Source organism: Poecile atricapillus, chromosome 19, assembly GCF_030490865.1.
Source record: "Poecile atricapillus isolate bPoeAtr1 chromosome 19, bPoeAtr1.hap1, whole genome shotgun sequence".
In the NCBI taxonomy this organism is placed as follows: domain Eukaryota; kingdom Metazoa; phylum Chordata; class Aves; order Passeriformes; family Paridae; genus Poecile; species Poecile atricapillus.
Genome location: NC_081267.1, coordinates 1,700,891 through 1,716,231, shown reverse-complemented (window position 1 = coordinate 1,716,231; position 15,341 = coordinate 1,700,891). Strand labels below are relative to the sequence as shown.

The window sequence follows — 15,341 nt, the reverse complement described above, 5'->3', positions numbered from 1 at the left end:
CGTGTTTTCCTTGCAGGAGAAAGTCAGGGGGTGGTGAACCCCACTGACCAATGATGGTAATGTAGCACTATACTAACCAATAAGAGTTTCCTTTCTGTACTTTCGACGAACAAGTCTATATAACATGTCTGTAACAATAAGCTAGAGATTCTCTCCTGTTCTGACTCCCTTGAGAGTCCGTGTCGTTCTTTCTGCCGTTCCCAATTAGAACGACACACGTGCACAGCTCTGTCCTGGCACCTGCAGCGATGCCGCCCTGGCCGAGCTTTGGGCTCTGAGCTGGCAGCGCTCCCAGGGGGAAAGGCCTTCACCTACCCTCACCATCTTCCAGAGCCTCAGTCCTGGGTGTGGGTTGGGAAGCCAGATCACCTTCACCAAGAAGCTTGGCTGCAAAGAAAAGCAGGACAGAGCAGCTCCCATGACTCTGTAGGAGATCCTCAGGCTCCCTGGGGCTGGCAAAGGAACTGTGCAAGGCACAGCCCCGGGGCACAGCCCTGGGCCCGGCCCCTTCCCTCTCTGCTCTTCTCTGTGGCTGCACAGAGCACACAGAAGGAGACACTGGCATTGCACGTGGGCAGAAGATTGACAGCTAAATGCTCCTTCCTCCCACTGACAGCGATGCTGTGGGATCACTCAGGGCTGCAGAAGGGAGAGGGGCAAGGTTTCCAGAATCCATCAACCTTCAGACTCTTAAGGGAAATGGCATGAGAGTGAGCTCTTCCCACACTCACACTGATAATTCTGTGGAAAAATGGACATTGAGGACTTGCCTCCAGCATTCTCCATGGATCTCAAACCATTATGTGCCAGGGCTTTCAGATGCTCCATGTCACGATCCCAACCTAGAAGGGAGCACAGATCAAAACCATTCCATGGTGTGCTGGGATCCCTTTCTGCCTTAGGGAACTGGGCACTGCAAGGGGGTCGGGTAAGGCCGTGAGAGCCAGATGTCAATGGACATGGCCAAAGCTGCAGAGGGGCCTGAGGAAAGCACTGGGCTGGCTCTGGTCACTCTCCATCCTCTTTGCAGGCCCCGTGCAACATCCCTGGAGGGGCAACAGCACCAGCCCAGGGCCCCTGAGGCCTCTGTCCCTCCCATAGAGTAAACCCTCCCTAAAGCCCCGGGGAAAACCATCCCCAAAGCTTCACAGGGAGAAGGGAGCGCTGTCCCGGGAAAGGGGACCGAGGCCGCCGGCTCACCTGCTCGCCCTGCTCGCCACGGAGCAGCCTGGGCAGCCCTGTCAGGCAGGGCCACTGCCAGGAGGAGCAGGAGGAGGAGGCGCAGAGCAAAGGCCATGGTGCCTTGCCCACTGCCAGTCCTGCAGCTCTTGCTGCCACCACTGTCCTGACACCGCTGTCCCAATGTCAGCACCGCTGCTGCCGCCGCCGCTGCTGCCGCAACAGTCGTGGTCAAGGACTGACTGCTCGGTCCTTGTGGTGCTGTGCAACCACGGGGCTCTGGGACCTCTGTGACCTCAGAGCCTGCTGTCACCTCAGCCTGCTGTCACCCCACAGGCTGCTGTGACCTCATGGCCAGGGTGGAATTGTGTGGGGAGTGGGATCTGCCTTCTTCACTAGGGAGCTCATCCTGCCCTGCAGCTCTGTCCAAGGGCTATGACAGGGTCCCAGCCCAGCTGATCTCACAGGCTGGGGGATGAAGGGATGGAGAGCAGCCCTGCTGAGAAGGACTTGTGGCTGCTGCAAGGTGAGAGGCTGAACATGAGCCAGCCATGTGCCTCCAAAGGAGGGTGCCCAGCAGCTTGAAGGAGGTGATTCCACCACCCCTCTGCTCTGGTGTGAGCCCACCTGGAGTACTGCATCCACCTCTGGGTGCCCAGCACAGGAAGGACATGGTCCTGTTGGAGCTGGTCCAGAGGAGGGACAAAATTCTCTGAGGGCTGGATCCCCTCTGCTTTGGAGACAGGCTGGGATAGCTGGGGGTGTTCAGCCTGGAAGAGAGAAGGCTCCACAGAGACCTGATTGCTACTTTTCAGTACTTTAAGGGGGCTTGTAAAAAAGACAGGACAGAATTTTTAGTAGGGCCTGTTGTGACAAGACTGAGGGGGAATGTTATCAATCTAAAAGACAATAGCCTCAGACTAGATATAAGAAAGAAACTCACATTTTTTACACTGGGGGTTTTGAAACCCTGATACAGGTTGCCCAGAGAGGTGGGCATCCATCCCTGCTGACATTCAAGCTCATGCTCTGAGCAACCTGATCTAAAGTTGTCCATGCTCACTGCACTAGATGGCCTTTAAATGTCCCTTCCAAGCCAAGCCATTCTGTGCTGCTGTGCACCAGCAGAGCAGTGCTGGAATAATGCTGGGGTGATGATGCTGGCACCTGTGTTTTGGTAGTTGTGCCATTTAGCTGTTGGCCAAGAGAGGATTGATGGGCTGCACAGTGAAGTCTGCAGAGAACAGTGTGCTCAAGGAGAAACAGGAGAGGAACATGGCTTCCAGTTCAGATAAATGCCAGCATTTTGCTGCCCATTCCTTGCTAAAAAATAAAGGAATGTCCTGAAGATCCCTTCAATGTGGGTGCACTATTGGCTGTATCAGTACTTGTGTTCTGCAAAACAGATGAGTTGTTACAGCTTCTTGTCCCATTTATCACTGGATAAAACCCAAATACTGCATTGCTCCATGTCTACCTTCTTCCAAGTAAAGGCAGATTTTGTTCATTCTTGAGTGGGACATATTCATCTGTTGACAAGCAAATTCTTCTTGCCATTCACACAATGTTGATTTGCTCTAATTGGATTGTAATTAAGACCTACCTCTCACTTTAATTAAGGTTGATGGATTGTGAGGCAAAGTGTTGCATAATTTGCCCTGGAGAGAGTTTTTCTCTAATTCAATGACATATGAAGACAAGTGTAGCCTACCATACTTGTGGCATTAGTCTCCCACTCTGTCCTTTTCTCTCACCCAAGGGGAGGATCGAGGTCTGCAGGTCTCATCTGTGCACAGAAAGAGTTAATATCTCACCCAGACCTGCAGATGCTCATGATGGTTTCTGCCGGGCAGTGGCCGAAGCAGTCACAGTGATGGATTTCAGGCAGTGCTGGGGCTGTGCCAAGATCTCAGGGGTCCAGCCAGAACAGTCGTGGCTGTTCTGCCCCCATGGCTGGTCCCAGGCCCCTGCTCCCTTCAATTCCAGCTGCGGGCCGATGGCTTCCCCTCCCTGTGCCCGGCAGCCGCTGGGGCCGCGCGGGCCGTGGTGAAGGGGCCTGGCCCAGCCCAGAGCCGCTCCCGGGGCCTGGCGGAGCCCGGCTCGGTGCAGGCCAGGCTGGAGCAGGGCCGGCCTGACCAGCACCCAGTTAACTCTTCACAGCTGGAAACAGCAGAGAGCTTTCCTGGCCTTGCCTGTCTTTAAAATGGGGATTTCACACAGGAGGATACAGCTTCTAAATGGTTTCATAGGTTGTCAATTCTCAGAGCCAGCCAGCTATTGGTTTTGCTAAGCACAGAGGAAGCTCTTGGCAGCTCCCTCCTAGAAAAATCATTTGCATGGGTGGCTTCTTCCCTCCTCACCAAATATCAACTAATACAAAACCACCACAGACATTCAGGGTGTAACAGGAAGCAATTTTGAAGCAATTGTTTTAAAGCAAATGCAGTTATTAAGCACAGATTGATGTCACTCCCCCAGACCACTGGAGAGGGACAGTGACTCTGCCACCTCCCCCCTGGCCAGCCCATTCCAATTCCCAATCAGCCTTTATGGGAAGAACTCCTTCCTATTGTCCAGCCTAAACCTGCCCTGGTGCAGCTTAAGGCTGTGTCTCCTTGTCCTGCCCTCCAGCAGATCCCCACTCGCAGCCAGCTTGGTGTCATCTGCAATTTGTGAGTGCTGGACTCGACCCCCTCAGCCAGACCCTCAGTGAAGATATTAACCAGGACTGGGCCCAGCACAGATCCCTGGGGACACCACCAGGGACTGGACACCCGCTGGATGCAGCACCATCCCCACCACTCTCTGGGCCCGGCCTCCAGCCAGTTCTGCAGCCAGCAAAGAGTGCTCCTGTCCAAGCCGTGGGCTGCAGCTTTTCCAGGGAATGCTGTGGCTCTCCGTGTCCAAGGCCTTGCTGAAGTCCAGCTCGACACATCCAGAGCCTTTCCCGCACCCACCAGGCGGCTCAGCTGGTTATAAAAGGAGATCAGGTTGGTCAGGCAGGACCTGCCCCTCCTAAAGCCACGCTGGCTGGGTCTGAGCCCTGGGCCATCCTGGAGGTGCCGTGGGATGGCACTCAAGGGGATCTGTTCCAAAACCTCACCAGGCACCGAGCTCAGGCTGACAGGCCTGCAGTTCCCCAGAGCCTCCTGCCAGCCCTTCTTGGGGATGGGCTCACACTGGCACCTCCAGTCCTCTGGGACCTCCCCAGTGAGCCAGGACTGATGAGGAGAAATGATGGAGAGCAGCTTGGGGAGCTCATCCACCAGCTCCCTCATCCCCCTAGCATGGATCCCATCTGATCCCATCCACCTGTGAGCATCTGAGTGGCTCAGCAGGTCTCTGACTGCTTCCTCCTGGATTACAGGGGGCTCTTCTGCTCCCTGTCCCCATCTACCAGCTCAGGAGAACACTTGTCCTGAGGAAAACCTGTCTTGATGTTGAAAACTGGGGCAAAGAAGGTGTTGAGTACCTCAGCCTTTTCCTCATCTTTGGTAACCATATCCCCCCCAATAAGGAATGGAGGTTGTCCGTAGCCTTCCTTTTGCCATTAATGTATTTATAAACACATATTTATTATCCTTCACAGAAGCAGCCAGGTTAAGCTCTAATTGAACTTTCACCTCTCTGCTTTTCATTCTGTATGATCTAATGACATCCTTAAACATTTCCTGAGTTGCCTGTCCCTCCGTCCAAAGGTGATACACCCTCATCTTTTCCCTGAGTTCCTCCAAAAGCTCCCTGCCCAGCCAGGCCGATCATTTTCCTCACCAGCTCAATTTTTGTCACAGAGGGACAGGCTGCTCCTGCTCCTTCAAGATTTCTTTCTTGAAATGTGTCCATCCTTCCTGGAATCCTTTGTTTTAAAAAGCTGTTTCCCTTAAAAAAATCAGTACCTGATTTGGTACTCCCCAAATCTGCGTCCTTAATCGGCTGAAGTCTGCTCTTTGTAAGTCCAGTGTAGGAGTTTTGTTGATGCCCCTCCTTCTTTCACAGAATATTTCAAAACTCGATGATTTCATGGTCACTGTACCCCAGGCAGCCTCCAACCCCCACATCCCCCAGCAGCCCTTCTCTGTTTGTGAACAGCAGGAGACACAGCTTTCCTGGACAGTGGCAAGAGAAGGAAACCTCCCCAAAGTGCAGCTTGGCAGGTTCAGCCTATAGGGGAGGAGAAAGAAAAGTCCCTGCCAGGGTAGAATTTTGGTGCAGGAGGTGTCCCAGCGTGAGACTGGACCATGCCATGGCTGAGTGTGCCAGGAGCCGGCAGTCAGTGGGGCCCAGGGATGCTCCAAGGGACTTGGAGTTTTGCTTCTGACTCCTTGAGCAGCTCCTTCAACCTTCTCTCAGTGCCTGAGGGTCCTGGACTCAGCCCCAAATCCACCCTGGGGTTCATTAAAATACAGAAAGCCTCGGGGGCTCTTTCTCTTCCTTCCACTGTCTTCAAGTCCAAGGCTTGTGCAGCTGCTTGGAGTCAGTTTGGAGTTCTGTTGAGGAGGAAGATTTGAAAATCTACCCTGTTTTATTTTTTTTAGATCAAGGGCGTATTTTTTTATTTTCTAGTTGAGAGAAGAGGTGACAGAAGCATTCCCCAAGTGATCTTGATGCTGAAAATCTCCTTAGGAGGTCTGGTCACAGAGAAGAATGAGCCCCTTGTGAGCTGCCCCTGTTTGGACAACCTGCTCCTCACCCCGAGCCTCAGCATGTCTGACATCGCCCACCTGGGACTGACATCCCAAAACATTGAAAACATTTATCTTTATAATTTTTCTTTATCATTAAAAACTAATTAATTTATAAAAATAAATATTTGATTTTTATAATAATATTTTTCTGTATTTTTATAACCTAACTTTTATATTTATATGAAAGCATTGATCCATTTTTAGCAACTAAAACCATTATTGGTCCTTGGTTCAAAGTAACACAATTCCCTTCATTAATTAATTGATCAAAATTTCTCCCTCTTTATGCTAATTACTCCTATTTTTAGTCCTTTGATCATATATTTTAATAATTTTCTCAGACAGGGTAAAAGGAGCCACTTTGGGGTCCACGGGGACTTTTCTGGGGAACATCTGGGGCAGTTTTGGGTCTGGGGAGGGAATTTAGAGAGAATTTGGGGGTCTGGAGGACACTTGGGGAGCCGGGTGGGCACTTGGAGGGGCACTTAGGGATTCTGTGGGACAATTCGGGGTCCGGGGGAGCACTTGGGGGTCCAGGGGGGCACTTGGAGGTCAGGGAGGGGAATCTGGGGGCCCTTCGGGGTCCGGGCGGGCACTTGGGGGGCTGTAACAGGGAATCTATGGGCCGCGGGGGATGATGGGAGTTGTAGGCGCCGGTATAATACGGTTTAATGGGGCCGCGGAGCATCACGGGAGTTGTAGGCGCAGCTCCAATGGATTCCGGTGAGGCGCGGGGCATGACGGGAGATGGAGTCCCGGCTGGAATAGCGCTCTATGGGCGCCGCGGAGCATGATGGGAGCTGTAGTTCCGGAAATGGCTCGGAAGGCGCGTTCGGCGGTGTGGGGAAGCGCTTGGAGAAAACTTTTGTGTCCGAGCTGTGGCTGCAGGTCCTGGGGGCGAATGTATACGGCTCGGGAGCACTTGGGGGGAACCTGGGGAGCTGTAACCGGGGTCTTTAGGGCGCGGGGCACGGCAGGAGGTTTGGGCGCGGAACTGTGTTGTGGGATGATGGGAGATGAATTCCCAGCAGTGGCTGGAAGGGGAATCTGTGGGGTCGGGAGCATTCAGGGATCCAGGGACGCTTTGGGGGGTCCCGAACGGGCGCTGAGGGGGCACTCGGGGATCCTGAAGGGTCTTGGGGAACACTTATGGGACCTATGGGGGGCGATCCCGGGGTTCTGGGGAGCGCAGGGCATATTCCCAGTTCCTCACAACCTGGTCTCAGTTGCCCCCTGCAGGCTCCTACTCACTGCCAGTATGATCCCAGTATGATCCCAGTATGATGTCAGTACACAGCCAGTGCAATCTCAGCCACTGCCAGGATGATCCCAGTACAAACCAGTCCCTGCCAGTGCTGCCACTCCTGGGATCCCCCAGCCCTCTCTGTGTTCCCCCCTCCCGCATCTCCCCAGAGCAGCCCCAAGGGCTGGCAGTCCCCAGCCAGGGTCCCCAGCCAGCCCCAGGTTGGATCTGCAGCCCCCAATTTTCCCAGTTTCCCTCTCCTTTTCCCCGGGCCGGGTTCCCCCCGTCCCCAGCGGGTGGGAGCAGCGGAGAGCCCCGCGCTGCCCATCCCGACCTGTCCCGGCTCCATCCCCGCTCCTGCCGTGGGCTGTGAGGGGTTTGGGAACGGGGCACCGAGGGTGTCACTGCTCCTGGGGGAGGAGGAGGAGGGATGGAAGAGGAGGGATGAAGAAGGAGAGAGAGAGGGGATGGTAGGAGAGTAGGAGAAGGAGGTGGGGTTAGGGAGGAAGAGGAGAAGGAAGGATGGAAGGGGAGGAGAGGGAGGAAGAGGACGGACAAAGGAGGATCAGGGAAAGGAGAAGGAACCAAGAGGTCAGGCACTCCCTAAATTCATTGCCCCCTCCTGTGGGATCATCACCCACCATCCCACAGGTGATCGGGGAGTGGGAGCTTTGCCCGGATATCCTGGGGGTGTCCCTGGGTTGGGTTCATTTTGCGGGGGGGAGATGTTTGGAGAATGTGGAACTCCAAAGCTGAGTGGAAAATCCTACTTGGGGGGACTTTGGGGGGTCTCACCATCCCTAAGTGGGGAGATGGAAATGGGGAACTTTTCAGATTCCTGGCACTCTCAGCAGCCTGGGGATGGCAGGGACCGAGCAGACAAAGGACCCCCAGTACGAGCGTGACTCCCAGCAGCTGGGACAGGGGGGAACCCTTGAACCCCAAACAGGAGAGACCAGAGATGGGGAACTCCTGGGAGGAATTTTCAGGGCTGAATCTTGGTGTTTTTTGGAGGTTTTATGGACCCCAGATGTCAGGTGACTTCTAGAGATGAGCTTGGACAGAGGGACCTGCAAACTCAATGTGCTCATCCCTTGTATTTCCCCAAACCAGGATTTCCCATTCCCAAACCTTGGCTGGATGGAGAGGAAGGCTGTGAGGAAGAGGAAGATGCCCCGGGACACCCAGGTAGGTGAGGAGGAAGTCAGTGCCCCTTTCCCCCTCTCTCCTGCTCCATCTCCCAGCCCAGCATGGCCCCTGGCTGCAGGACAACCCCGCTGCCGACGCCGTCCTGCCGGGGACGCACTGGGGGGATCTCCTTCCCCTTCCCTCTGGCATGGAGACAAATCCCATCCTCTCCTTGTCCTTCCTCCCCCAGACAAGGAGCTGAGGATGGAGACCAGGGAGGACAAATCCTCACTGCAGAACCTCGTGGAAGAGGCCATTTTGAGCAGCTCCACAGTGCAGAAAACCAATGGGGAGGAAAATCCCCGGAGATCCTGCAGGAGGAGGGGCTCCAAACCCATCCCAGGGTGCTCTGAGGAGGAAAGACCCACCCTGTGCCAGGAAGGCGGCCAGAGATCCAGCCAGGGCTCTGAGCTGGTGGTCCATGAGCAGCTTCAGGATGGGGAGAAGCCCTACAAGTGCTTGGAGTGTGGGAAGAGCTTCAGCCAGAGCAACAGCCTGATCTGCCACCAGATGATCCACACTGGGGACTGGCCCTACAAGTGTGAGCAATGTGGGAAGGGCTTCAGCTGGAGCTCCCAACTCATCACGCATCAGCGCATCCACACTGGGGAGAGGCCCTACGAGTGTGGTGAGTGTGGGAAGAGGTTTCAGAGGAGCTCCACTCTCCTCAGGCACCAGCAGATTCACACGGATGAGAGGCCCTTCCGCTGCCCCGACTGTGGGGAGGGCTTCAAGCGAAACTCCAACCTCATCACCCACCGGCGCATTCACACTGGGGAGAGGCCCTACGAGTGTGGGGAATGTGGGAAGAGCTTCAGCCGGAACTCCAGCCTGATCTGCCACCAGAGGATCCACACTGGGGAACAGCCCTACGAGTGTGGGGAATGTGGGATGACCTTCAGCCGGAGGTCCCAGCTGACCATCCACCAGATGATCCACACTGGGGAGAGTCCCTACGAGTGTCCTGAGTGTGGGAAGAGGTTTCGGAGCAGCTCCCATCTTCTCGAGCACCAGCGGATTCACACGGATGAGAGGCCCTTCCGCTGCCCCGACTGCAGGAAGGGCTTCAAGGACAACTCCCACCTGATTAGGCACCGGCGCATCCACACTGGGGAGAGGCCCTACGAGTGTCCTGAGTGTGGGAAGAGCTTCAGCCACAGCTCCAGCTTCAACACCCACAAACGCCTCCACACTGGGGAGACACCCTACAAGTGTTCCCTGTGTGGGAAGAGCTTCACCTGGAGATCTACCTTTACCCAACACCAACGGCGGCACCAGTCAGGGAAGCTCTGCAAATGCCCCAAAGTACAGGAAGAGCTTTGTGCACTGCTCCAGCTTCATCCCCCCTTGGAAAATTCAAGTTTGGCAGAGACCTGGTGATCCATGTTCCCTGTGATCCATGCTGGGGAGACACCTGTACCTTTTCCTGCCTATGGCAATGACATGATGTGGGATCAAAGAACGTGAGGGTCTGGCCATGGCCCTTTTGTTATATTCAATCCCATCTCAGGTTGTTGCCAGAGGAAGGTGTTAGGGGTTAGGTGTCCTTTTTTTTAGTTCTGCATTGCCTGTGGAATTTTTACCCATTAGTTGCTGGGACAATCTAACTGTGGGTACTTGGTGGGTGCTTGACAAAAGACAAATAGTTTGGCCGGGCCCAGGGAGGGAAGGAGGGCAGGAAAGGAGGAGAGCGGGGACAGTTTGGGAGGCTTTCTTCAGCTTCGGAGAAGGACACTTTGGGTGCAGAGATGTTGTGGTGGGCACAAGAGAATTTCACCATCACCCACACGGAGATGCTGCTTTTTCTCCTTCTTCCCTCTTTGTTGGTGGCCTCGCACCCCCTGTCCTGCCGGGACGTGTGGCAGTGCCAGGCACCGCCGCAGTGCTGCTGATCCACCTCATCCACCAGCCCAGGATCTCAGCTCATCCCTGCTGTTCCAGCTGAGTGTTCCTTAGAGCCCTGCAGGAGCACCGGGACTGCCCGCCCGAGGGGTTTGTGAAACAAAGCCTCTCCTCCATCCCGTCTCAGCCGAGAAAGCTGTCATGGGGTCCCTGGTTCTGTTTTCTTGCTAATGCTGTAGTTATTGTTGTTTGTTTGCCTGGTTATAAATACTAATAAAGAAAAAAACTGTTATTCCTATCCCCAGATCTCTGCCTGAAAGCCCCTTGATTTCAGAATTATACTAATTCAGAGGGAGGGGTTCTACATTTTCATTTTAGGGGAGGCCCCTGCCCTCCCTAGCAGACACCTGTCTTCCAAAACAAAGACAGATGGGGAGTTTCTCCATCCTCCTCACCTTTGTGGGGCCAGCAGTGGCCTTGGTTCCTTATGCTCTTTTTGTGGGGCCTTTTGTGTCTGTGCCCCTCCGACTTAGGGGGACAGGGGATATTTGCTGCCCTTTTTCTGCTTCTGGGAAGCCTGTGTGGGCTCTTTGTCCCCCTCTGATTTGGGGGGTGCCAGTGTTGTCACCATCCTGGCAGCCCCCAGCCGCTCTTTGCCCTTTGCCAGGTCCGGGGTGTTCTCTGTCCCCTTGCAATTTGCGGGGCTGGCACAGACACAATTCCCCTCCTCTTTGGTGGGGCTGGCAGTTTTCCCTTCCCCCTCCGACTTGGGGGCCGCTGTGGGCTCCATCCATCTCTTACTTTGGGTGCGGGTGGGTATTTATCTCCCTTCAGTTTGGGGGGCCCGGGGATCGTCTCCATCCTCCTCCAGTTTTGAGGGGCCTGGCAGTAGTCTTTGCCATCCAGCGATTTGGGAGGACTGGTGCAGGCTCCACCCCCCTCTGATTTTGAGGGACAGCCTGGAGGAAAGGCATCAAAAGCTTGACAAAGGCTGAAGGGAACGCTCTGATTACCCCTTTTGCCAAGAGGTTCCCTTAGCTGAAGTTGCTAACAAGGACCAGACTCGCCAGCCTGCAGTGGGTTTCAGGTTGTTTTATTTCCTGGGCCCTCAGTCCTGCGTGGGACACGGGAACTGGGTGCTGCAGAGGCTGCGGCAAGGCATCAGAAATGGCCACCCAACACCCAAGGGTGGTAGAAGATCTGCTCCAGCACTGGCCGATCCATGGGGTGCTTGGACAAACAGCAGCGGATCAGATGTTGTCACTCTGGGGAGAGAAGGCAGAAAGCAGCGCTCACTTGCAGAAGGCTCCTGCCCAGCTGCTCCCGGCGCCTGCAGAAGCCGGGCCACGCTGCGTGTGCTGGGAGCTGCCCTTGGCGGGAGAGCGGCACGGCAGGACAAGCGTCCCCTCCTTCAGCCAAGCGTGCCACACCCAGCCTGCCATGGGCCACCTGCTGCAGCCGGCCCTTGAGGGCACATGGACGTCTTGTGCGGATGCGGGAGGGCCGGGCTGGGCTGCGCGGTGCCACCTGCCAAAGCCTGCCTTCTTCAGGCCCCATACCAACCTGGAGAGACCTCCTGCGGGAAGAAGAGCTGCCCCAACACCATGTCACGCTCGTTCTCGAAGGGCAGGAACCCGCACACCATCTCCAACAGCAGCACGCCCAGGGACCAGATGGTCGCCCCATCGCCGTGGTAGCAGTGCAGGCTGATCCACTCGGGCAGGCAGTACGTGCGTGTTCCTAGGGGAGATGGGCGGTGCTGCTCAGGTGCAGGCTGCTGCCTTCCAGAGCCTGGCGCCAGCCTCCTGCCAGAGGCAGGGGCTGCAGCCGTGGCCGCAACTTCCCCCCAAGGCTTGCCTGCCTCCCCCTGACAATTGGCCAAAGCCAAGAAACCATTCTGCAAGGCTGAGAACGCCAGCGGAGCAGCCCAAGGCCTTGCGGGCCTGCCAAGCCCAGGAGCTGGGGCCCGGCTTTTGCAGCCCCTTTCTGTCGGCAGGGCCGGCAGCCGGCTCCTGGGGCACAGCACCTGCCCCGTGCCACAGGGCAGCCGGCAGCCGGCTGAATGCCGCACCCCGCGGCCCAGGAGGGAATGGGGCCGTGCAGTGCCTGGCACTGGGAGCAGGGCCCGCGCTCTGGGCTCACCGGCAAACTGTGTGAAGGCCCGCTCCTGGAGGAAGGTGCTGCAACCGAAGTCGATCAGCTTCAGGTTGCCAGTCTCCAGGTTGATGAGGAGGTTCTCTGGCTTGATGTCCCGGTGCAGGACGCCGCAGGTGGTGCAGTGCCACACGGCCTCCAGCATCTGACAGAAAAACCACCGTGCCGCCTCCTTGCTCAGGAACTCTTGCTCCAACAGGACGTGCAAGAGATCCCGAGATTGCTCCAGACACTCCATCACCAGCACGAAGCTGACAGGCAGCTCGAACCAGTCGAGGATCTGGATGATTCTGTGGCAGCCAGAGCCCACCTTCTCCATGAACACGATCTCCATTGGAACACAGGTGCCGTTGGGCTGTGAGGACGAGACAATGCCTCCATCACAGGGCCTGATGCTGCCCTGTGGCTGCGATGCCCCTGCCCGGGGTGCCCCAGTACCTGGCCACACGCTTGATGGCCACCTGCAAGCCGTGGAGAGAGAGGGGGCAAGCCTTGCCCCATGCCGCCCCCGGCCCTCCTGCCGTGCTTGGCCATCCCGGCCACTTACCTGGCTCCTGTCTGAGTGGCGGGTCCCCAAGAAAACGGTGCCGAAGCCACCGTTCCCCAGCTGCGGGCCCTGCTGGTACAGCTCCCACAGCTCCTTCTTGTGCCCTGCGGTCGAGACCGAGCCATCAGCCTCACGCCCAGGAACTCCACAAGTGCCCACGAGTGCAGCGGCCCCAGCCAGCGCCAGCCACCTCGCTCTGACCTGCTTCTAGGCTGCTCTCAGAAGCCCTGGCCTGGCCTGGGAATGCCCCTCAAGAGCCCCATGGGAGCCTCAGACAGCTCATCAGGTCTCACCTGCTGGTATGGAAGCCTTGTTCGTAGTTGGTGGCTCTATGGGAGCAACTTCCTGGAGATGGAGGAAACTCGCTGGTCCCTCGGGAATCGTCTCCTCCACCAGGCACGGGCTGTTGCCAGCTGGCACGTCCAGCACCATCACCTGGGAGCTGTGGTCCGGCAGCTGCTGGCTCCAGGACACTTGCTGCTCCTCCACCTGCTCCTGAGATGGCTCCCCTGGATCGGGCTGGGCTCCCACTTGGACCTGTGGGCGTTCCCTGGCCATGTCAGTGCTCAGGGTTGTGCCCGTGTTGTCAAGGTCCAAGGGTCCAAGGGAGCTGGGAGACCTGTCCCTGGGCTCTGCACCTTCTGCAGGCTGACAGGTCTGGCTGAGCCTCTCTGAGGGATGGAGGCTGTCAGAGATCGCGGAGGCTCCTGGCACCATGGATGTTCTCTGACAGCCTGAGCTTCTTGCATGGATGGCGGGTCTTCTCTGCTGTGCCATCCTTGCAAGGCTTGAGGCTCTCCCCCCGATGGCCAATCTTCCTGGGAGCAGCCTCCTGAAGGGATAGCGGCTTCTGGAGAAGCTGGGCGAGCCACAGCAGGGCAGGTGGCCTCACCTCATCAGCTTCTCCAGTTCTTTCCACAACGCCAGCCACATCCCAAAGTAGAGCGGCACAGATGTCCCATTGCGTGCCCAGTGCCGGATCATCACTTCCTGCAGCTCTTGGGCCACTGCCATGCAGGGACCGCAGCTGCAGGAGCTCTCCAGAGGGCTTGCGGGAGCACCTGGCCTCTGGTGAGGGGTCACCCGAGGCCTGGAGAACCTGGGAGCCGCAGGGGCTGCTCGGTTCCTCCATGGGCCTCTGGGCCTAACCCTGGGGCGCTTCCTCGTCTGCCACCTCCATGGTTTCCAGTGGCCACCGGCCCACCAGACAGCCACAGCAGCCAGCAGCAGGACAAGGGCAGGCATCAGGACGCCACCGTCACCCATGGCTATGGCACGTCCCATGGCGACTGCACTGGCAGCTGCGGGGGCTGGCCCGGTTTATATAGGGCTGGCATGGTGATGTCACAGTGCTGTGGCCAGGACAGCTGTGTGACATCACGGCCCTGCATCACCCCAGCACTCAGCCCCTTTGTGACATCACAGCCCCACCCAATACAGGGATCACAGCACCGGTTCATCCCTGAAGATGAACATGGCTGGGAAAAGCCTGGAAATCAGAACCGGAGCTCAGCCCCTTGCAATGAATCCTCCCCTGGAGCAAGTGGCAGCACATCAGGAAGAGTGCTGGTGCCACCTGTGTCAAGCCCCTGCCTTCCAGGACGCCGCAGCAGCACCAACTTCAAACAACCTCTACTCTGTGCCGGAGAAGATCCCCCAGAGACAAAGGGAGGTGATGTTCCTCTGTCTCTGGGGAGCTCTCCTGAAATGGCTGGCGAGGACTGCAAGAGTTTTCTCATAGCAGCTCACCAACTTCTGCAGATAAGTCCGGATATTCCAAAGAGCGCTCATGCTTGTCCCATTGCTCTGGTTTTGACTGCCAGAGGGTCCCTCTCTTCCCAAGAGCTGGCATGTGCTGTTGTCGTGGTTTTGAACCAGTAATTAACAAAAAGGGGAAAAAAGAATTATTTATGTCTTGCTGTGAGATATGGATTAAAGTAAGAGCAAACCAGGCATAAAATTTTAAAAGGAATAAAGAAAAGTTTATTGACAAACTACAAGAATAAGAACACCAGAATAAACTTTTAGAAAAACCTTTTCATTTCTCACTGCTCACTATTCTTTCGTTCATATGACAACAGAGACAAAAACTTTATAATTTTGATGGTTTAAACAGTTCTACTTCTTTTTATAGTCTTTTCCTCAGTTTCTGTAGAGAAACAGAAGTTCCTTTCTGTTAATTTATGGAGTTTGTCACAAGACAACTATTTTTGTTATAGTTTCTCGTTTCTCTGATATCAGCTGCTCAGAGCTACTGTTATTAAAGCCCACCCCTCCCATTCCACATCACTCTGAAATGTGTTATGGGTCATGAGTTTGAAGATAGCATTTTTTAAGGATAAGTTAGTCAAAGGCAAAAAAGTATTCTTCATCTGCTTCTGTGAGCTTCACTAAGAAACAGTTTTCTCATTGCCTCTCAAGGCTTCAAATCTCTCAGCACTTCACTATACCACAATTACTTCACTTTTTACTCAAATTTACACTTTGAACACTTTATTCCTCT

At 55.7% G+C, this 15,341-nt stretch overlaps 1 protein-coding gene across 1 annotated transcript in view; it reads left to right on the top strand.

Annotated features, from left to right (window-relative positions):
• Positions 1–10,409, top strand: part of LOC131586388 (zinc finger protein 208-like) — a gene marked incomplete at its 5' end in the record, with an annotated part of 150,206 nt that extends 139,797 nt beyond the window's left edge. Inside the window, one exon of the mRNA XM_058853220.1 lies at positions 8,678–10,409. Coding sequence (XP_058709203.1) covers positions 8,678–9,675 — 998 coding nt within the window. The remainder of the gene's footprint in view (positions 1–8,677) is intronic.
• Positions 10,410–15,341: the final 4,932 nt, after the last annotated feature.